Source organism: Micromys minutus, assembly GCF_963924665.1.
Source record: "Micromys minutus genome assembly, chromosome: 18".
NCBI classification, from domain to species: Eukaryota; Metazoa; Chordata; class Mammalia; order Rodentia; family Muridae; genus Micromys; species Micromys minutus.
In genome coordinates this window covers 46,387,366-46,410,180 of record NC_137953.1, presented here as the reverse complement: position 1 = coordinate 46,410,180, position 22,815 = coordinate 46,387,366, and the positions used below count along the sequence as shown (strand labels likewise).

At 44.9% G+C, this 22,815-nt stretch overlaps 1 protein-coding gene across 3 annotated transcripts in view; it reads left to right on the top strand.

Annotated features, from left to right (window-relative positions):
- LRGUK (leucine rich repeats and guanylate kinase domain containing) overlaps positions 1-22,815 on the top strand; it is a gene marked incomplete at both ends in the record, with an annotated part of 99,494 nt that overhangs the window by 49,582 nt on the left and 27,097 nt on the right. Inside the window, 4 exons of one of the 3 annotated variants that reach the window (XM_080932238.1) lie at positions 2,246-2,359; positions 5,096-5,297; positions 7,944-8,039; positions 15,372-17,482. In XM_080932238.1, coding sequence (XP_080788364.1) covers positions 2,246-2,359; positions 5,096-5,297; positions 7,944-8,039; positions 15,372-17,482 — 2,523 coding nt within the window. Of the gene's footprint in view, positions 1-2,245; positions 2,360-5,095; positions 5,298-7,943; positions 8,040-15,371; positions 17,483-22,815 lie in introns of those variants that run through there. The other 2 variants (XM_080932237.1, XM_080932239.1) reach the window with 2 other exon arrangements.

Genomic DNA, 22,815 nt, shown 5'->3' with positions numbered 1-22,815 from the left:
AGTCAACGGTCCACAGATAGCTACGCCAGCCCTTTATAGAGAAGTCATACTTAGTCACCTTCCTTCAAGGCGCCCCCTCCCCTGTAGACATGCAAACCCTGGAGGCTTCTTCTGTGTGCCCAATGCTACTTAGTAGGAAACCCACATGCACTGAGAGTGTGCCTGCCCAGACCTGGGGAACTGCTTCCTCTCAAGGCTTACCAAATCAGTTGAATGAGATCTCTTTTCTATTATATGCACAATACAAGGTCTCTTCCAACCATGCATGCCTTCAGAAAATGTTTATGAGAAAGGTCCACAGAGGAAGTAAACAAGCATATACCTGAAAAATAACTCAGATATGTATAGAGTATTAGAGCTCTCCAGAGAAACAGAACCAGTAAATAGGGTGTGTGTGTATGTGCTTGTATAATCTCTCTTTTACACTCACACAAATATATATATTTATATACAATACATATATACATACAAATATAGTCACACATGTGCATGCACACACACAAACACATGCATACATATTAATACATATTTGTAGAGAGAGATTGGTTTAATAGAAGTATCACATGGGTGTGGCAATTGACAAGCCAGAACCTTCTGTGTGAGTGAGCAAGCTGGAGATTTAGGAGATCCCACAGTAAAGGTGAGGTCCAAGGCGCACCTTTCTGTTCCATACATGGTAAATACGCTAGAGCGTGCCAGGTGATTCATAGACATGCATATTCAAATGCATACATACATATGGAAAAGAGTCAGAACTTTCTTCAAAGAACAAAGAGATTATGAGATTGAAAGAATAAAAGAATTAAGGACATGTGTTGGTGAGTTTTTAACTTTGATTGTAATGATTTTCCTCACCAACCCCAGCACACCTGATCCCTGGAAATCCACCCAACCACAAATGGCACTCTGTGTCTCCTGCCAAAAATCTCTCCTCTGGCAGATAGCCAGTCTGTCATCTATACATATCTGCAGAACATCTGGAGCCAGGAGGGCAGCAGGAGACTCTGGGCTGCTGTTAAGGACGGCAACATTAGACTCCCAGCTGCTCCCCATTTTTAGTGATGCTCCCACCATTTGATGGGGCTGGGTGCACCCCTGAACATTATTTGTTTTAAAGTCATGCATTTCAGAAGGCACATTTACTAAGGTCAACCACTTTTTTATGACTTCTACAGTTAACAGCTTCCAAGTTTAGGGTAGGCCTTAATGGATTCCTAAATATGTTATCAAAGAAAAAGTCACAATTTCAGGGGTGTGTTTTTTAACCTACATTTTCCTTTCTTTTTAAAAGGAATACAGCTGACACAGGAAATGGGCTTCCAGAATATACAAAGAGGGTGGTATTTATAGTTAAATGACTGTAGGGCAGGCAACAATTCTGCTGACTAACATTTGGGGTACTTTAAATAAAAAACATTTTTACAAGGAAAACCAGGCTGTGTCTACTTTCCTTTCTGTCTTACTTTCTCTCCTCCCACCCTCTCTCCCTCCCTCTTTTCTTTTCTTTTCTTTTCTTTTCTTTTCTTTCTTTCTTTCTTTCTTTCTTTCTTTCTTTCTTTCTTTCTTTCTTTCCTCCCTCCCTCCCTCCCTCCCTCCTTTCTTTCTTTCTTTCTTTCTTCCTTCCTTCCTTCCTTTCCTTTCTTTCTTTCTTTCCTTCCTTCCTTCCTTCCTTCCTTCCTTCCTTCCTTCCTTCCTTCTTTCTTACTTTCTTTCTTTCTTTCTTTCTTTCTTTCTTTCTTTCTTTCTTTCTTTCTTTTTTTCTTTCTCCCCTCCCAAGCTTTTAGGATGTCAACAGCCTTCAGGATTACCCATTTTTTCATGGCTTTATCTTGAAATGCAAGGAATTTAGGATTGGGATCCTAGTCTGGACGTCTGGGATGCTGGTATAACTGCAAGGGAGAGGGTGAGCCATTAGTTTTGCTCCCTCCATGAGGAAGATTTGTGGTGGGAATTTGGCAGGGAATAGGTAAGCAGGCACCACGGCCTGATCTACTGGAAGCTTCCATTCATAACCCTCTGCAAACATCTTGTCAGTAGACTATTTCAGGAAACCTTCTTTTCACAGGGAGGCTTCTGAAGAATGCCACCAGAGCTTAGCTGTTCCACTGTCCCATGGCCTTTTACTCTTCTGCACTTGTGACAATTTTTCAGTTCTACAGAATTACACGAGAGTAAGACATGAAGTGATTTAGTCATTATATTACAGCAATGTTCTGTGCAAACCTTTGTATTTTTCTAACTCCAGGGGAAATTTATTTTAACATTCAATTATGGCAATCACAACTATGGATTAAATAGGGACACTGTAGAAGGTATTGCAAGAGATGGATTAGCAAGCTGCATTCATATGGAATTAGAAGTAAGTATTTTTCATTCAACTGTGTGTGTGTGTGTGTGTGTGTGTGTGTGTGTGTTGAAAGTCTGAAGTTGGGGCTACAATATCTAGGTAACATACTGCTGGGCACAAGAGAAATGGTACAGAATCATCAAGTGTTAAGCTGATTGTCACTGTGGAGTAAGACTCATGAAAGTTAAGGGACAAGATTTAGATTACGGCCCCATTCAAGATGTATTGTCTCTCATTTTCTCAGTAAAGTACCTCTTTGCCATCACAGTGTCTCTGTTTATACAGAGTAGGTACAGGCGTGGGTAGCTCCCTGTCCCCTCGAGTGTGTCACCCTGAGTGGTCACTCTGTCCCTTCTTTCTCCGTGGAGCTGTGTGGGCAGTTCTGCTGTTTGACTGAGTGCTCACTGGATGCAACACCTTTATACTTCTGGCAAGTTAGACTTTCAGGTTTCCAGATTTATGTGCCTCCCCCGTGCACCAGCTACCCCAGCAACCTTCTCAAGTTATAACGTGCAGACATTTGTTCAAAATTGTGAACCAGAGGAAACCCTTGAATTTCCCACCCACTTGCTTGAAGAACATGAACTCAACCAAATAAACCAGGTCTCCAGTGATGGTTAATGTTTTAACATTGTTTTTGCTAAGCAATATAACGCTTATAATCAGACAAAATAAATGTAATCAAAGCAAACGTAAAACAACTTGACAAGGCTGTTCTTTCCCATTGACTGAGTGCCTGCTTCATTGACCTTTGTCATGCCACAGAGGGGGAGATGGTGGCCCCGTTTTACTGCTGTCCCTGCTTCAGTGGATCTGGGCACACTTTCTTCAGCTCTTAACCTTTCTGCGTCATTCCTTTGCAGTTAATGGGTTCTGTATCTTTAAGAGGAGTCGTCTTTACTCCTTTTAAAATTATTATTATTTAAAAAGATCTGTTCTAAAAATGCCTGCCTTGGACAGAGAAGCAAAACCTTATGCGTGTCTGAGTGCAGCCTTGAAACTCCTGCGTGTCTGAGTGCAGCCTTGAAACTCCTGTGTGTCTGAGTGCAGCCTTGAAACTCCTGCGTGTCTGAGTGCAGCCTTCAAACTCCTGTGTGTCTGAGTGCAGCCTTGAAACTCGTGTGTGTCTGAGTGCAGCCTTGAAACTCCTGCGTGTCTGAGTGCAGCCTTGAAACTCGTGTGTGTCTGAGTGCAGCCTTGAAACTCCTGCGTGTCTGAGTGCAGCCTTGAAACTCCTGCGTGTCTGAGTGCAGCCTTGAAACTCGTGTGTGTCTGAGTGCAGCCTTGAAACTCGTGTGTGTCTGAGTGCAGCCTTGAAACTCGTGCGTGTCTGAGTGCAGCCTTGCTGTCCCTTTGCATCCTTCCTTTTCCGGCTTGACAGTTTCTCCAGTGATGGCTCCTGTTCCCCGTTTTCTGTTTTTTGTTTGTTTGGTTGTTTTTTTTTTTTTCTTTTCCTCCATGGGAGCTTACTCCTTACTTTCTGGAGGCCAAGTCTATAAACTGTTTTATCTTTCCCATTCCTCTCCAGCTGAGGTGTCTTTTTCCAGACTGCCCTTGTCACCAGCTCTTTGAGAAACCATTTTAAAAGCAGCCTGTGCCCCCCCCCCAACCCTCAATCGTTAAAGTGACAATTTTGAACTCCAGTTAAACTGATGATGTTAGAACTGATTTGAAAGGGCTTCACGATCCACTGGGAACAGCTCTCCCCCTTCTCCCTAGAGGAAACTCGTGCCCAGGGAGTTTGAGGGATGTGTGCAGAGCCCTTAGGAACTACAGAGCTGAAGTCACAACCCAGACCTCCCAGGTTACAGACCACACCCCTCACCTGCTTAAGCACGTTATACTGACTTTGTCTGTCACCTTCTGGATGGAGGCTGTAACACGTGGAACCACAAGGCTGAATTTTTTGTTGTTTGCTTGTCTTTAAATTTTGCACAAGTAAATGAAGGAAATGTTGAAGGCAGGAGCTCCAGCCCCTAGATGGTGGAGGCTGATACTTTGCCAAACAATAGAAAAGCAAGGTGGCTTTGGTGGCTCCAGCAGCAGTGGCAGGAGGGTCTAATTACTACCAGGAAACAGACTTTAGCTGGACCTGAGCCGCAGAGAAGTGACAGGTGACATAGATGTGTGAATTCATCCAGTCACAGTGGTAGCAGGGTCTAGCCTCCATTCGAAGACACACACTTTTGACAATCCTTTCCCCAACTCCCCCAAGTTCACGGGCTGTATTTGTGACTGTAGTTGTCTGATCACCGTGCTAAATTTTATATATCTCTATCGCTACCTGTCTATCCAGTGGCACCAAGGTGATGGGCAGAGGGGTACTGTGGGAGCCTTTTCCCTGGGAAGAGCTCAATCTTCTAATGCTTCGAGAATGCCTGTTGAAATATGGAATCAAATTCATTTTCAGTAATAAAATGGCAACACTGCCCTATTTTATGCCTGGCAATTTTCTTTTCTTTCTTTTTTTTTTTTTTTTTTTTTTTTAGCAGCCATATTCATTAGAACGATTAATTTGAGGACAACCTTGTGGAGTGAATTGTTATAGTTCCTGTGATAATTTAATATTTGATGAAGAGAGAAAAGTAATCCAGCCTTGAAATATTTATAGGGAAATAGCATCTGATTGTACAGGTGAAATGTGTTCTTGAGTGTGATGCTGTGTGGTGCCCTTGAGTTGTCAGATGTCCCCACAGTGATGTCCACAGTGGCTCAGCTCTTTCTGACTTACCTTCTTTAAACACCTAGGGTGTAAGAAGTTTGAAATATTCCTATTTTGAGCCTCGATATATCTTGGTGGTACCTATGGACAAGGAAAAATATGAGGGATACTTGCGGAGAAAGGGATTGTTCAGTCGCGCAGAAATCGAAATTGCCGTCTCCAGGGTGGATCTTTATATTAAAGTTAATCGGAAATTTCCAGGATATTTTGATGCAGTAATCAATGCAGGTCAGTAATGCCCACTGGAGTCTTATTTATTTTTTAATGTTTTCATGTTTGAAGAATAGGATCACTGCTGTGTTAGTCAGGGTTCTCTAGAGTCATAGAACTTATGGAATGTGTCTATATATTGAGGGAATGTATTAAGATGACTTACAGTCTGTGGTCCAACTAACCCAACAATGGGCAGCTGTGGGTGGGAAGTCCAGGAGTCTCATGGTTGCTCAGTCCCACGAGGCTGGGTGTCTCACCTGGTCTTCTGTAAAGCTGGAATCCTGAAGAAGTAGGTGTTGGAGAGTAAGTGCAGGTAGGGGAAGAGTGAATCCTCCTTCTTCCGATGTCCTGATGGTGTTCTTTAGTAGAAGGTGTGGCCGGGATTAAAGACGTGTACCACCATGCCTGGATTTGGAATTTGCTTTGTCCCAGGCTGGCCTTGAACTCAGAAATCTGCTTACCTCAGTCTTTTGGGATTAAAGGTGGGTACTATTTTACCTGGGCCTAAGCTTTTCATGGCCACTATGCCTCAAGATCTCCAAGTCAAGATCTAGGTCAGAAGCCTGAGTGTTCTGGCCTCAAGATCTGGATCACAGCTATGCCCTCCATTTCTGGATCGTAGTTTACTGCACATGTACTCAAGTTGGCAACCAGAAAGAGCAGTCACACTGCACTTCCAGTTTATGAATGGAAAGACAATTCGTAGGAAACAGACATTTGTTGCAATTCCAAACGCAAAAAGCTACAGAAGTGGGTAAGACTTGTGAGACCAAGTTTCCATAAGGCTGGGACTAATATAGTTGGTATAAAATGGGGACATGATTCTTCCCCTGTATTACCTCATTTAAAATCTATAAACATTTAAAGGCACACGAAGCTCAGGTAATTTTATTATAACCTATTTCTACAACGAATCATGACTACTGAGAAATATTGACAATTTGAATGTATCTGGGTAAAACACTTTGAAAAACTATCTTAGAATAAAGTGTGTCTTTTTTTAAAACCCAGATATTTTCAAAATTTTCAAATTTTCAAAATTCACCACAAAGAAATAATGAATGTTTGAGGTGAAGGATGTAATAGTTATTAAAGTTTGATGATAAGTACATTGTATTTAGGTGTTGAAACCATAATGCGTTCCATATATATGTATAGTTATGGCAAATAAATTATAGCACATAAAAAATTAAAGATAAAAATGGAGCAGAAGCCAGAGAGAAAGAGAAATTATTGAAATATAGAACTTTCTATAGGCTTTTAATTATACTAATTCATACATCTGTAAAGGAACAGTAAGTACTCTGTATGGATAAGGAGATGGCTTGGATTGGTAAGATGGCTCAGCAGGTAAAGGCGCCTTTGCTGCCAGGCCTGATGACCTGGGCTCAATCTGTTATACTGTGCAATGGAAGAAGAAGAGAACTGACTGGTTTTTGTTTTGTTTTGATTTTCTCATTTTTGAGACAAGGTAACCCCGTCTATCCTGGAATCTACTCTGTAGGCCAGACTGGCCTCAAACTCAAGAGATCCAGCTGCCTCTACCAAGTGCTGGGACCAAAGGCGTGTGCCACCCCCACCCAGCGAGAACTGACTTCTATAAATTGTCCTCTGACTGGCATATGTTTCCCCTCCAACAAAGGAAGAAATGCAGTAGGTGAGAGGGAGGGGCTGGCACAGTTGGTACGTGCCTTATAGTCCCAGTACTCAGGAGATGTACCCAGGCAGATCTTTGAGTTTGGGGCCAAACCTGGTCTACATAGAGAGTTCACGTCTAGCCAGGGTTATACAGCGAGACTCTTTTTCAAAATAAATGAGTAGATTCTAAATTAACAAATTAAAATAAACTTTTAATAGCCTTTTGGTGAGATGCTAGGTAGAAAGGGAGACATCACATTGAGCCATATGATATTGCTAGTATTCAACTATTATGCAAATGACAATTTTATATGGTTCATTTAATCATTTTCTCAAGCCTCTAAACTGTGTTAACATATTGCTTATCTATATTGGTTTTATACTGCTGCATGAAAATGCTCACCGTTAATGCCTAACCCAGAGCCTGCTCAGCCAGTTAGGTCAGCGTAGCAGGGCTAGGTTATGTGCTAGGACTAAGGTGTCAGCCAAGCTAAGGTCTCATCTGAAGGCTCTGGGGAAAAGCGTCGTTCCTAGTTACCTTCTCTTTGGCAGACTGCAGCTCCTAGAGGTGTGGGCCTGAGCTCCCACTTCTTGGCTGGCTGCCTCGGGAAGGCTGTGCATAGCTCCTCGAGGATGTTCTTTAGTCCTAGTTATAAGGTGCTGGCCACCTTCAAGACAGCAAAGAGTACGTTGGGCATCTGAATTTTACTCTCTCACGAACTAGACAAGTTTATCCTTCCATGGCTATGATCCCAGTGAAGCACCTGGACAATCTCCCTTTACTGCTGTCAGTAACTCTGACTGTACCACACATCCCTTCTGCGTACAACCATGTTGAGTTGAGGAGGTTATAGGAGATGGGAATGCTATGAATTGTTTCTAACACAACAGCAATAGAATGAAGTATGGTGACCGAGTCAGTTCACTCGCCATTGAACTCAGAGTGTTTAGACCTGACTAAAATGCCCTGTTGTTTGTTGTAGATGTTTGGACCTGATTAAAATGCCCTGTTGTGTGTTGTAGATGACCTGGACGTTGCCTACCAAAAGCTCAGTGAGCTCATTAGAGAATACCTGGGGCTGACCGAGACAACTGAGAGGGGCTTGGCTCCAACCGCAGGTACTAACCTACCTCCTTCCCACCAAGTTGGTTTTCCCTGGACAATAAAGCAGCCTTGTTCTTACTGGCTACTCATTAGCTGGGTAATGCTGGCTCACAGTATTGAATTCCTACTCTTTTTTTCTTTCTTTCTGGGGTATAGGAATCAGCCCTTTGGGTCTGTTAACTCTGCTTGTCTCTACGTCTGTAGTGGGCTCCCCACCCACCCACCACAGAGACACACTAGACAGTGCCTTGGAAGTGGACAGTAGATAAGAGCTGGTCCCATGGCCCAGAACTCAGTCTTTCTGAAGCCGGCTGACTTATGGGAGTGGAGTGTTGAACCTCTCAAGTATATGTTTAGTCCAAGAATGTTAGCGTGGGAGTGTCCTTTCTCTTTTTCTTTAAACTGCCAGTCACTGTGGAAGTTCCACTGTGGAGAATTAGTGGGGAACTCAGTGACCAGGAGGTGTGGTCAGGGTGGGATAGGGGAGGGGTGCTTACTTAGCCTAGCTGCTTAGCTGTTGTGGGCTTCAGTTTCTTGTCCTGAAGAACAGGTACCACGTTTCCCTCCTGCCTCATGGGTGAGGGTCGTTGAGAGGGCATTCACTTGAAATCTAGGAGCTCTAAGCCAGAAATCTTGGGACATGAGAACTGCTTGTCCCTCAAGTTTGCCTCACAGGCACTTGGATGGCGAGTTACTAAAAAAATGTCTGGGGAAATTAGAAACTTGTGCTAAAAAGAATGTAAAAGCTGTAGCTACTACAAAAAATGTAATGGGAAGCTTCTCAAAAAAAAAAATCCGACAATTTTTGTGTGACCCAGCTGTTTGACTGCTGGACAAACACCCTAAGCCACTGAAAGTGAGATCTTGAGGAAATAGACACCCACTTCCATTCACGTTAGTCAAAAGTTGAAGCCACCATGAGATCCAGTGGTGGGTGGATAGATGGATGGATGGGTGGATGGATGGATGAATGGGTGGATGGATGGATGGATGGGTGGATGGATGATGGATGGATGGATGGATGGATGGATGGATGGATGGGTGGATGGATGGATGGATGGTGAATGGGTGGATGGATGGATGGATGAATGGATGGTGGATGGATGGATGGATGGATGGGTGGATGGATGGATGGATGGAAGATGGATGGATGGAAGATGGATGGATGATGGATGGATGGATGGATGGATGGATGGATGATGGATGGATGGATGGATGGAAGATGGATGGATGAAAGATGGATGGATGATGGATGGATGGATGGATGGATGATGGATGGATGGATGGATGGATGGATGAATGGATGGATGGATGAATGGATGGATGGATGGTGGATGGATGGATGGATGGATGGATGGATGGTGGATGGATGGATGGGTGGATGGATGGATGGATGGATGGATGGATGAATGGGTGGATGGATGGATGATGGTTGGATGGATGGATGGATGGATGGATGGAAGGTTGGATGGATGGATGGATGGATGGATGGATGAATGAATGGGTGGATGGATGGATGGATGGTTGGATGGATGGATGGATGGATGGATGGATGGAAGATGGATGGATGGATGGATGAATAGATGGATGGATGGATGAATAGATGGATGGATGGATGGATGGATGGGTGGGTGGATGGATGGATGGATGGTGGATGGATGGATGGATGGATGGATGGATGGATGGATGATGGATGGATGGATGGATGGATAAAGAAGGTGTCACATATACTTTTTAATGTTACCTCATCTCAAGAAGGAAGGAAATCTTGGCACACAGTAGGGCATGAACCTTGAAGAAGACAGTGTGGTGAGTAAAGCCAGCCTGTCAGAGCAGAATAGATCCTGTATGATTACATTTCTATGAGGTATTGGAGCAGGCAAATGAACAGACAGGAAACAGACGCCTGATGACAGCACACTAAGCTGGGAACTGGGGCATTACCATTTAATGGGTAGAGTTTACGTCTTCAGAGTGAAATGAGTTCTGGAGACGGGCAGTGATGATAATTATACAACCACGTCAGTGGACTTAATGCGCTGAATAATGGTACACATAACAGTGCTGAACACAGTACATTTGTTTTACTGCTACAGTGAGAAACTTTTCCACAGGTCCCTCAGTGGACTGAACTCCAGTCGCACACTCCTGTTTGCAAAATGTTAACCTAAGAGATTGCAGAGTGGTCCAAATAGGATTCTGCTTGCCTGGTGGCCAGAGTTCAAGCACTAAAGCCCATTGGACCCTTTGCTATGTGTACACTTTTCCTAAGTCAGGTTCTCCTTGTATTTTGGACTGAGGTCCGTGCAGTACCAGTGAACTCACAGAGACAGCTGCCGTTGCTGCCACACGTCTCTTGAGTTAAAGGAACTGAGGTGTAGCATGCCCGCTAGCAGATACTTGACAAAAGCTTGGTTTGCCAGAATAGGCTGTAGTGCAGGATTCCCAGTGAGGTCTGGACCTCCATGGAGCTTTCCCCAGAGGAAATGTGGCTCCCCATGCTTGAATTCTCTGCTAACCAAGCAACTTTGTGATCTTTAATTTGGTCCCCTGGGTAGGCCCGGCCCCTGTGGAGGCTGTATGTTACGTGAGAACACGCTGCCCTGCTCCCTGAACCTGCCCCATCTCCCATTGTAAATTAATAAATTGGTGTGCTGGCTTTTACATCAGCCCCTTGTGGCTTTGGGTAAACAGTGATTAGTCCTCTGGGTAACCGGGAAATGTGTGTTTCTGTGCAGTGCTTCTGGACAGAGGAGCAATGAGCAAGGAAGGCTTGGCACAACGGCCTGCAGGCTTCGACACTGTAGTCCGCAGCTCTTAAACCTACAGTGATCAGGACTGGCTGTAGCATGCAGGGACTACCTGGCAAAGTGTACAATAAAATCTTACTTATTTAGAATAATTAGGTTAAGCCTATCTGATTTAATGGAAGGTATAAACTGTAGAGTTTATAAAAATGTTATAACTTCTCGGAAACACTAATCGAAACGGTGGCATCTTGTTATTGACTAATGAAATTCTAGCTTGAAAGTAGACAGGGTTACAATCAATCATCAGATCTATATTATCAGCAGAACCGTACTTTTCTAAAGGGTTTAATATTCTGAAAAAGACTGTTTTCTTAAGGCAAAACCTTATCTCATGTTTACAGTTAATTTGCAGAGGGAGTTATTTTTTTCAGTTGATAATTAAAGATAAACTTCCACTTCAGTGGCATTGTAGAGATCAGACAACATTCGAGTGAGTATATTTGAAATTCTAATGAATATCGTCCTTATTAATAAGCATTTTGGGCATCTCTAGTGGCCCCAGGAGTCAAGCCAGTGGCATCTGTGACATCCAGGACTGTAAAATCCCTGCTGAGAGTGAGGGTCACCTGGGCATAGGGTCAGTACAGGTGAATGGGACCTGCTGTTTCACTTCTGCTTCTGCAGTAACCCCCCCTCCAGCAAAAAGCCATTTGAGAAAAAGGCTTTCAGGTGACACTTCATCTCAATGCACAAGTCAAGTGCAAAGAGAAATGATGCCTGTCTACTTGTTTGACAGTGCTAAGCTTGACTTCTCTGTTCTCATGTAGCTCAGAAACCCCTGCCTCCGGAATGGCACCACCCACAGTGAGCTGAAATTTCTCACATAATGAAGATACAGTTCCCACAGGCATGCCTTCAGGTCAAGCCAATGTATACAATTTTCCACTGAGACTCTCTTCCCTGGAAAGTCTAGGTTTTGTGTCAAATTGACAAAAGTAAACATCATAGGGCACAGATACAATTGCCTTCCTGTGAAACTGCAGATTTCCTCAGAAGGAGCCGGCCCCAAGCAGGCGCACATCCTGGGCCTAGCTGGGCTCTTGCCTCTTTCCCTCTGTTTGGAGCTGAGCTATTCTGTTCTTAATTTCAGTGATATGTATCATAATCTATGATCGATATATATATATATATATATATATATATATATATATATATATACATACATATATATACATATAGATATATGACATAGAATATGATACATCATAATGTTCATATGTATATGTGTATATATATATACACACACACACTAGAAATTAAAACAAGCATCTTTGTATAGGGTATTTTTTTTAAAACTAATTAAGATTTTAAGGGAAAGAAAGTAAAATAAGTGAGAATCCATGAGAGGTTAGTTTGAAGGATTAAACAACTGGATTGGGTATCCAAGGCCTCACTTTTTTCCTGTTTTAAATTTAACAGTAATCGTTATTTAAAATAGGAAAAGGAGGCCATATGTAGCATTGCGGCACACTGTGGAAGTCACAGCTAGACTAAGAATATCCGTGTGCTGAACCTCAGCACAAACAGAAATCTTACATCCAGTAGCATCGTCTTTCCAAAAGAGATAATCCGGTGTCAGTCTAAAGACAGTTCTCAAATATTTGAAGTAATGCCACAGCGTCATCCCTGGGAATCACAAGTTGCCCGCTGCCCCTGGGAACACATTATAACGTCCGCGTAACAGCGAGGCTGAAGCAGGAATAAAGGAGGCCAAGAGCATGTCCTGAGGTCAGCATCCACCAAGCCAGCCCTAGAAACCTGAAGAGTCGTCAGGATGGCTCAGTTGAATTATCAGCAAATGCATGCATAAAGTACTGTAGCTGTGCAGCGAAGAGAAGCTCCCAAAACCTTAGATGTGCCGTTAATTTTAACTGCATACCAATTAAGTGTGACGTGGTTCTATTTTTCCCATAGCAATGTAGGAAATAATCGTTCCTAAAGCAGGCAGTTAGCAATATAGTTTCTATGAAACAAGAAGAAACTCACTTGCTTAGCAACTCAGTGTAAGGCTGTGCTCACCCTCAGTCTCTGTAGACCAGTGCTTCTCACCCTTCCTAATGCTGCGACCCTTTAATACAGGTCCTCGTGTCTGGCAGCCCCAACCACAAAATTATTTCCATTGCTTCTTCATAACTGTAGTTTTGCTGCTGTTATGATTGATAAAAATCTGTGCTTTCTGGTGGTCTTAGGTGTCCCCTGCAAACGGGTCATTTGACAGTGTTGAGACCCACAGGTTGAGACCCACTGCTATAACTCCTGTATCTTGGTTTGTCACTGAGGCTTTAAGGAAGTGGAACTAATGAGCAGTCTGAGTTCTTGCCATAAAGGTTATGGAATGAAATTATAGTTTTCCTAATCCTGACGAATGATAAAAGGAAATGGACCAATTTGCCAGCCCATAAAGTGGTGCTTTTATCTTCCAGTAAAGGGCATGGCATCATTTAGCCAAATTTCATGAATTGTTAAATCATCAAAGTAGATAAAGAAAACCCTGTATGTCTGACTGTAAGATTAAAAGGAGAGCTCCTTTAGCACTGAGCTTCATTGTTCTTATTTAAATTGTATGCATGTATTGCATGCATCTTGTAAGCATATATAACTTGCCACTTTGTATTTACATGTATTTATGTGCATGCATGTGTGAAGATCAGGCGACAACTCTCGGGAATTGATTGTCCCTTCCCCCATGCGAATTCCAGAGATCCTACCCAAGTCACCAATCTTGGCAGCAAGAGTTTTAACCACTGAGCAATCTTGCCAGCCCTTGTTTTCCATTTTAATCACGTTAGGTGAAATTCAGTGCCATTAACTGTATTCTCAATTTTGTGTAACCATCACTACCACCTGTCTTCAAAGTTTTTCATCATTTAACACATAATCTCTACATTCGTTAAGCAGTCATCCCCCTGCCCCTGGTAACCACTGATCGATTCACTTCCTGTTCTCTGCCAGTTTGCCTACTGAGGAGTTAGCCTCAACTTTTAACTTAACCTTGGTTCTTGTCTAAGGTTGTGTTTTAGTTTGTATCTGTGATAAATTCAGCGGTAAAAATGATGAACCGAGGGCATCATCAGGAAGGCTTCTTACTCTGCCCACGGTCTCCTCCGTTCTCAGGAGATTCCTAGTGACTGGGCACAAAGAAGGACCAGACTAGGAGGCTCATTGTAAACTCAGTGGAGGAGGGACAGTGGTCAGAGGTGCTGGAGATGGATCACCCTGGGGTCACCAAGGTCTCTCCCAGATTGAACACAGAGGTTATTAAAGGTTATTTCAGGCTGATGTGTTAGCTCTGACCAGCGCACACTTCAGAGCCATGCAGTCTGGGCTGGGGTAAAATGGTATTAGGCTTCCGTTATTTATAGGGCAGTGCAGGAAGAGGTGATTGTATCCAGGAGACCAGAGCCACTCTGGCCTGAGATGGTGGGAGTGGAGGAACCAGTCCCCGGTAGCATCAGCATTGCCAGGGCCTCTGGGAGCTGTTTCTGTATCAGGGAAATCTGGGGGGGGGGGGACAAAGGCTCGGACACTTCATCTTCAGGAGCAGACCCTAGCATCTTAGGATGTCCTTGAACCCATGTCTTCCTTCCTGCTTCCTTTTCTTACTCACTGAGTTCCTGTTGAACTCTGAGCCTTAAAGGTAAATAGGCAAAGCTCTGTACAGCACTCAGATTCTGTCTTAGCCATTAAAGAGCAAAACTAATCTCATTCGTTTGGTAACTCTCTTTATCAGCCACAGAGCCAAATGGTTTAAAGCAAATAGCTGGATGTTTATTCATGTATATTCCTTTTTTTATTGGTTATTTGATTTATTTACAATTCAAATGTTATTCCCCCTTCCTGGTCCCCCCCCCAAATTTCCTATCTTATCCCCCTGCTTCTATGAGGGTGTTCTCTCACCCACCTACCCACTACTGCCTCTGTACCCTTGCATTCTCTTAGGCTGGGACACTGAGCCTTGTCGGAACCAAGGGCTTCTTTTCCCATTGATGCCAGATAAGGCCATCCTCTGCTACATATGCAGCTGGAGCCATGGGTCCCTCCATGTGTATTTGGTTGCTGATTTAGTCCCTGGGAGCTCTGGGGGGTCTGGTTGGTTGATAATGTTGTTCTTCCTATGGGGTGGCAAACCCCTTCAGCTCCTTCAGTTCTTCCCCTAACTCTTCCATTGGGGTCCTCATACGCAGTACGATGGTTGGCTATGAGCATCCACATCTGTGTTGGTCATGCTCTGGCAGAGCCTCTCAGGGGACAGCTATACCAGGTGCTTGTCAGCAAGTGCTTCTTGGCATCAGCAAGTGTCTGGGTTTAGTGTGTGCAGATGGGATGGATCCCTAGGTGGAGCAGTCACTGGATGGACTTTCCTATTGTCCTAACTTCTATCGATCTAGAAATTTGTGGCTACTTGGAGAAGGAGAAAGTCTAAGTGTGGTTTTCTTGTTTTAAAGGTCTGTGGGCATCACCATAGAGGAATGTGTCTTTTGTTATTAATTTCTAGCAGGAAAGAACCTTTGTAGCTAACTTCTCTTTATATTAAAGCAGGAGCTTCCTCTAGCAAGAAGACCGTCTCTGGGGTCCCTGCACACCTGGTCCCCTCCCCCAGGCGCTTGGCAAGACTACAAGCAGATGGCCAGAAAACGGAGGCTTTACTGGAAGTGCAGACTCATACAGTGGTCCCTGAAAGTCAGAACCCCACTCTTCCACAGAGCCAAGAGTTAACTGAGGAGGGAGAACCCCCTAAGAAGGAGACTAGTCCCAGCAGCCACCTGGATCTACCTCAGCAGGCCAGTTCTTCAACACTTGGCATTCCTCAGCAGGCCCAAGACATACCACCAAAGGTGGAGGAAGAGGATGGTGAGCCAGCTAACCTTCCTCCCAAAATAACCACTGAGATGGATGGTCCTGAGGATGTGCCTGGGCCACCTGCGCTAAAAGCAGAACAGTCTTCCACTACTGCACCTCAAGAGCCACCTCAGCATCCTGCTCCTGTTCCTCCACTCAGCCCTCAAACAGATCAAGATAAGGAATCCAGAGAGACCAAAGTAGCCCCTAGCAACGCAGCCCCATCTGAACCTGCACAGGGACCTGACCCAGCTTCCCGCAGTCCTCAGAGGGTCCAGGATGAAGGAACAGAGTCAGCCAATCTTGCATCCAGTAGCTCCACGCACAGTCTTCCAGAAGATCCTTCTCATGCTGAGGTACAGAAGCCTACGGGGGGCTCTCAACCACCTCTGAAGGAGGAAACCCCCAAACCAGAAGTTATGCGGGCCAGTACTCCTTACCCAGACATGCCACCTCCCCAAGACTCATCCACAAAGGCCAGAGAACAGCCAGTAGCCTTGCTTCCTAGAAGCCGACTGGCTCCTACCAGACTCCCACAGCCCCAGACCCTGGCTCCTCTACAGAGCAGGAGACCCACACCAAAGCTTCTCTCTCCCAGCAGGGAAGAGGCTTTGGGGACAAGCTCAGATCAGACCCCGGATCCCTCTCCCGGGTCTCTTCCAACTCAGGATGGAGACCCCAGTAAGCTTCCTCCCATCAGCCCTCCCCAATCCAAACCACCCCAAAATCCGAGCCCCCATGCTGCCCACAGCCCACAGCAAGCCCAGGTTGGAAAGGCCAGTGAGGTGAAACTCCCACCTATTAGCCCTCCGGTCCAGGACCAAGCCCTGCAGCACACCCCCAACCCACCCCAGGACGAGGAGGCACCCACAGTTCGGCTCCCAAATATCCCTGCTCCCTCCACGGAACCCCAGCCTCCTCAGAACACTGGGCCGAGGCCTGCTTCAAAGCCTGCAAGGGAAAGGAAAACTCCGAAAGTAGGCCGCACCTCCAGTAAGAAAGTTCTAGATCTGCAGGCCACACCTCCCAGCCAGGAGCTCACTAAGCAGAGGGGAGCTAGGAAAAAAACCCTCATGCAAAGAGAGACAGCTAAAGAGTCACCACACCCGAGAAAGATGCCAATTGGGAACCCTCAGACAGGCCAGCAGCCAGAATCCCACAGCAAGCCAACTCCGATGGATGAGTCCGACCCACTTGACTTCCGGTCTTCTCCGAGCCACCCTGAACCAGTGCCAGCAGACCCCCAGAACCAGGATAAAAACCGCAAAGCACACAATCCCAGAAAGAAGGCACAGACCAACTCCACCCCGAAGGACGTAGCTCAGTCCATACGCACATCCCCAAATGGAGAAATGTCTGAAGGATTAGCTCAAGAAAATGAAACTGCCCTTAGTGAAGATCAGCCAACCGGAGAGGGTCAGCCCCCACAGGCCCCGGCCAAATCAGCACAGGAGGGTTCTGCTCCGGTGACGCATCCTGGAAGAAGGGAACAAGCTCAAAAAAGGGGAAAGTCTCAGAAGAGAGAGGTTGTGGGGAAGCCCCTAGATGAGGAGACTGCGGCTCCTAGCCAGCTGCAGGCCAAAGAGACACAAGCCCATAAGGACAGCAAGGAGATGAGACAGAGCTATGCCCAGAGGCACAGCATACTTGTATCTAAGCAGCAACCCAAAGAAAAGCGAACCCGAAAAAATGGAGGTGTACCACAGGACAGAAGTCCTGCTGCTCCCCAGAATCAGGTATCAGAGGAGGATCAGGGTAGCCGGACAGGAAGACTGCGAGCCAGGGGCAGCCAGAGCATCAAAGTGTGAACCTTGGATCCTGAGAAGCTTTGCTCCTCAAAAGCTGTGCTGTCATTGGACGGAGAAGTCATGGCTTTCTTCTGCAACCACTGGTCAGCACCGTGCTTTGGGGCTCTCGGAAGTGGTAATTCTGCTTCCCATGTGACAGCATTGGGGGCAGACAGCTGGCTGGTTGCTGCCAACGTCTCAGTCAGTCTAGAACACTTAATGACTGTGTCATCAAGAGGTCCTTGTGTACAACTACGAGTTTCAGTGGGATTTCATGGCTGAACCCCGGCAGATTGCCATCTTCCTTAGGAAAATTCGCTTCTAGATTAGAAATTTTCCTCATGTGTTTTGTATTATTGGAGGGGCCGCGGCAAAAGAACAAAAACAAAAAGCAAAACAAAACAAAACAAAAAAACCCCACAAAACTCTGCATAAAGAAACCTTACAGTTTTTAACGAGTCCCAGCCTGCAGTTAACTTGTGGGGTGCATCTCTACAAGGCAGACACTGGCCGGGCCGAGCATTTGAGGTCCGCCTTGGTATGTTATGAAACATCCTTTCATTTGTACATTTCCAAATGAATACCTTCCTTCCGTCTTTGAGTAGGAATCTCATGGTCCACGCCTTCATCATGCATCTGGTTGAGTCATTTAAAAGAAGTTTGTGGGGAGAAAATTCAGGGGGATCAGTTTCCTTTATCTCTCCATAGTATTCTGTTATATTCTTGTCAGCGATCGAGTTACAGCCAGGACCAGCCCGTGGAAAGCTATTAGTACGTGTACATCTCGTATAAGCAAACTATGGGAAGGGCAAAGGTGGGGTGGGCTCTCAGAGAGACAAGGGGCCAGCCATTGGACACCACCAGGGACCTTGTTACCTACTGAACTAAGCAAGAACCTAAGACCGCCATCATTTCTCACTTCTGTTGTTCTCCATTGGCTCCGTTCTTTGAACTCCAATGGTTATAAGCCTTTCTCTCTACACAGCAGGGACATGAACATCTCTTAGCTCTGTCATAAAGACATTAGTCTAAAACACCCTTAATCCCGAGAGTTGAAAGAAAATCCAAGGAAAGACCAATCGTCCCTGTGATCAAATATTCATTTGGAACAAACAACCCTGGCCTGGGCCTGGCTCCTACCACCCGTAGGCCACTGGGCCACTGCTCTAGATGGAGACCACATTCCCAGGAAGAAAAACAATTGCAGTCAAGACAGTCAGCCCACAATCCCACTCTTAAAACAATGTCCGAAGATAATCACTGACTGATAACTGCAGACAGGAATGTTCTGAAGCTATGTCTGATATCCCGTATTTCATCCTGTGACGAATGATTAGAGTCTGTGTCTTGTTTTATATATGGAAACCTAGCAAATGTTATTTCAAGAGCAATAGAGGACACTGATATTTTTAAAATCAGGGATATAAGGGAGCCTCTCAGGAAACAAGTCTGTCCTGATAACTGTACTATTAGGAATTAGCTTCTAATTTATCTCCAAGCCATAGGATGATTTTTAAAAGTAATTTATGGTTATTGAGTGAAGTAATAATCAAGTAAGCCTTTATTAAGGATTTTCTCTGAGCCAGACGTAGTAATGGTGGCTAGGTATGTCGTAAGATGATGCTGACATGTCTGACAAAGGTCTATTACACCATGTAATCAGGGTACCGGAAAATCCCAAAGCATGCTCAGATGTATTTGGCACCCCGCAGATAAGGAGACCCGTTGGTTTACTTTTTTACACTTAGTAAGGATCCTCTCTGAGGCCACTAAGCCAGCCTGCTAGAGCCGTCCCAGAAAACACTTCAGTGAAAAGTCTATCCCTCGGCTGAGTCTTCTGGGCTGCAGAATTGGTCAGTGATGGATGGGGTAGGGGACGCTTCCTGTTGCCTAAATACACAGGCAGGAGCAGCTAGTGTCTCCTAAGGACCCAGATGCCAGGTGACCTATAGGCCGATCTAGTCTGTGCCACAAGAAGCTTGAGAAGCCACCTCCTGTAGCACCAAAAGGATGGCTGGTTGCTTAAATGTGTACTTCAGAGATGATGTTAGGAAAGACAATACTAGAGGTCGAACGACTGGCTCATCATGGTGGGAGTCAGGACTGGGCGAGGTGAGGGCTGGAAAAACGGCACTGGCATCAGGGAAGTTCAAATCCAGTTGCTATTTAGCTCAGCTGTGGAGGGTGGATTATGAGAGACAGCAAGCGAAGAATTTCTCCCCACACCCTCTTTCTTTAAAGACTGAGAAGATTTTGCTGCTAGTATTGATTACCTTGCTACAAAGAAAAAAATTAATTTTCAATGCAGAGTATAAATATTTAAAATGATCGTTTTTCTGTCTACACCAACAGGTAAAGTTCACATCACCTCCACCCGAGTTTGTCACAAAGCAATCTTTAGAGAGAAAAAGAAAAGCCAGGGTTGGCTTTAAAAGTCACTGTGCTCATAACACCTTTTTCTTAGGGACGTCTGGCATTCAGTGCTCAGATGATGAGGGCATTCCCACCAGGCATAAGGGCCTTTTTCACACATGGAAAGAGCTGAGCCCCCAGAAGACAAGAGAAGGGGTACGAAAGAGGAAGTAAAAAATGTTCAATAAGTATGTCAGAAACAATTTAACCTCATCATAAATTAAAACAGAGTGGACTTCTTTTGATAGCAATTTGGGGCATATAAAACAGGTTGAGATCTATTCAGATGAGGAAGATAATGGGCATGCTTTTCTGAAGAACAGTTTTCCACCCTCTGTCAAAGAGTTAGAGTTTACACACCTTTAATCTGATCATCTAGATCCAAGAGTTATCACAAAGAAATGTTCGTATCAAATTTTATAATGAAGGTTAGAAGTACTCTATGTAACGGAATTTTTGAAATACATTTATAACATAGCCATCTGCTAGAGACATCTGCCATATGTTGTCCTTGTAATCGTGTAGAATATTTATTTGAAAGACAGTGCTCATTACATATGAGGAAGAAAGGGGGCTAGGAAGGTACAGTCAACTTGGCTCTTGTGTTAGCTCCAGAATTCTAGGTTGTGACCATTTTTTCCCTCTCATTTATGTTTTTGGTATTCTCTAAATTTTCTGCCATGTCTATTTAGTCTGTTTAAAATTGACATAATAGGGACTTCCCAAGAGTTCACAGTGACCTGCAGAAAACAAAAATGGCCTCCTCCGGGCATCAGATGTATTGCCTTACAAAGAAAAACTTCTATATGCTGGGTGACTTTATAGAATGCATGGAGACTTAAGTTTTCCTTTATGATCTATGATCCACTTACAACAACTGGTCTACTTGTTGGTTATGAAGAATCGAGCTGCCCTTTTTCATTAAGTAGCTTTAATAGTAGAAAATGGAATCTTCTTGGTATTTATTAGCTCCCTGGCCTAAAAAATATTTTTTGAGCAAGCTGCATAGATAGAAGTATCTATTTCACACTATCACAATCCCATAAACACAACTACGTAAAGGTAATAAAATATTCTAAGACATCCTTCATAGGTGATGGACTCCTATTTTCTATGGTGCCGAGTTTAAATTTTCTAAAGGCAGTAGGTTGTGGCCTACTAGATCTAAATCAGTTTTACACTGTAGTTTGCAATCTACAGTTCAAAAAGCTGTTCACTGAGCCTTCTGAATCTCAACTTTGTCCACTTCCTGGGGCCTGCTTGCCAGGTCTCCTGCTTTCTCCATCTGCCTTCAGGTTGGCTGGATAGTCTAGCCTCGCCTCATTCTGCCTTCAGGTTGGCTAGAGAGTCTAGCCTCACCTCATTCTGCTTTCAGGTTGGCTGGATAGTCTAGCCTCGCCTCATACTGCCTTCAGGTTGGCTGGATAGTCTAACCTCGCCTCATACTGCCTTCAGGTTGGCTGGATAGTCTAGCCTCGCCTCATACTGCCTTCAGGTTGGCTGGATAGTCTAACCTCGCCTCATACTGCCTTCAGGTTGGCTGGATAGTCTAGCCTCACCTCATTCTGCTTTCAGGTTGGCTGGATAGTCTAGCCTCGCCTCATACTGCCTTCAGGTTGGCTGGATAGTCTAACCTCGCCTCATACTGCCTTCAGGTTGGCTGGATAGTCTAGCCTCACCTCATTCTGCCTTCAGGTTGGCTGGATAGTCTAGCCTCACCTCATTCTATCTTCAGGTTGGCTGGATAGTCTAGCCTCGCCTCATTCTATCTTCAGGTTGGCTGGATAGTCTAGCCTCGCCTCATACTGCCTTCAGGTTGGCTGGATAGTCTAGCCTCGCCTCATACTGCCTTCAGGTTGGCTGGATAGTCTAGCCTCTCCTCATACTGCCTTCAGGTTGGCTGGATAGTCTAGCCTCGCCTCATACTGCCTTCAGGTTGGCTGGATAGTCTAGCCTCGCCTCATTCTATCTTCAGGTTGGCTGGATAGTCTAGCCTCGCCTCATTCTGCCTTCAGGTTGGCTGGATAGTCTAGCCTCGCCACATACTGAGCTTTTCCCTGGGAGCAGACCTGACATACTGGCACTTGAGTCTTTTGTTCTCATTGGCCTCAGCCTGACTACATCCAAGCATCCTATGCATAGCTATAAGCTCTTATAGAAAGCTTATAAAACACTCTTTATCAATGCTGCTGATGCCCCTGAATAATCCACTCCCGTGTCCTTAGCTTCACAACAACCCTATACAAACACCGTTACAATAAATGGGCCTCCAAATACCACAAATAGTCACTGAGGTGTTGACTCAGTATCTAGCACAGTAGGTCTATAAACGAATGTCTATAAACGAATGCGTGTGTGGTAGGGTCTGAAATAACAGTTTTGTGTCCCTATGCATCCAGAGAAGATAGCACATTCCTGCCCCTCTTTCTGTGTGCTGATAGGTAGGTTGATAGGGGATGTTATTAGTGTAGATCGCTAATCTTTATGACTCTGGGATGTCAGTCATGTCAAAATGATGTTAATGATTGTAACCTTAGAAACTCTTGATTACAAACAACACTGAGGGTCAAACTGATTCCTGGAAACAAGAGACACACTACAATCTAGTCAGCAGTGAGTGAGTGAGTGGGTGGGTGAGTGGGTGGGTGGGTGAGTGGGTGGGTGAGTGAGTGAGTGAGTAAGTGGGTATGTGGGTGAGTGAGTGGGTGGGTGGGTGAGTGAGTGGGTGGGTGGGTGAGTGAGTGAGTGAGGGGGTGGGTAAGTGAGTGGGTGAGTGAGTGAGTGAGTGAGTGGGTGGGTGAGTGAGTGGGTGAGTGGGTGGGTGAGTGGATGAGTGAGTGGGTGAATGAGTGAGTGAATAAGTGAATGAGTGGGTGGGTGAGTGAGTGGGTGAGTGAGTGGGTGGGTGGGTGAGTGAGTGAGTGAGTGAGTGGGTGAGTGAG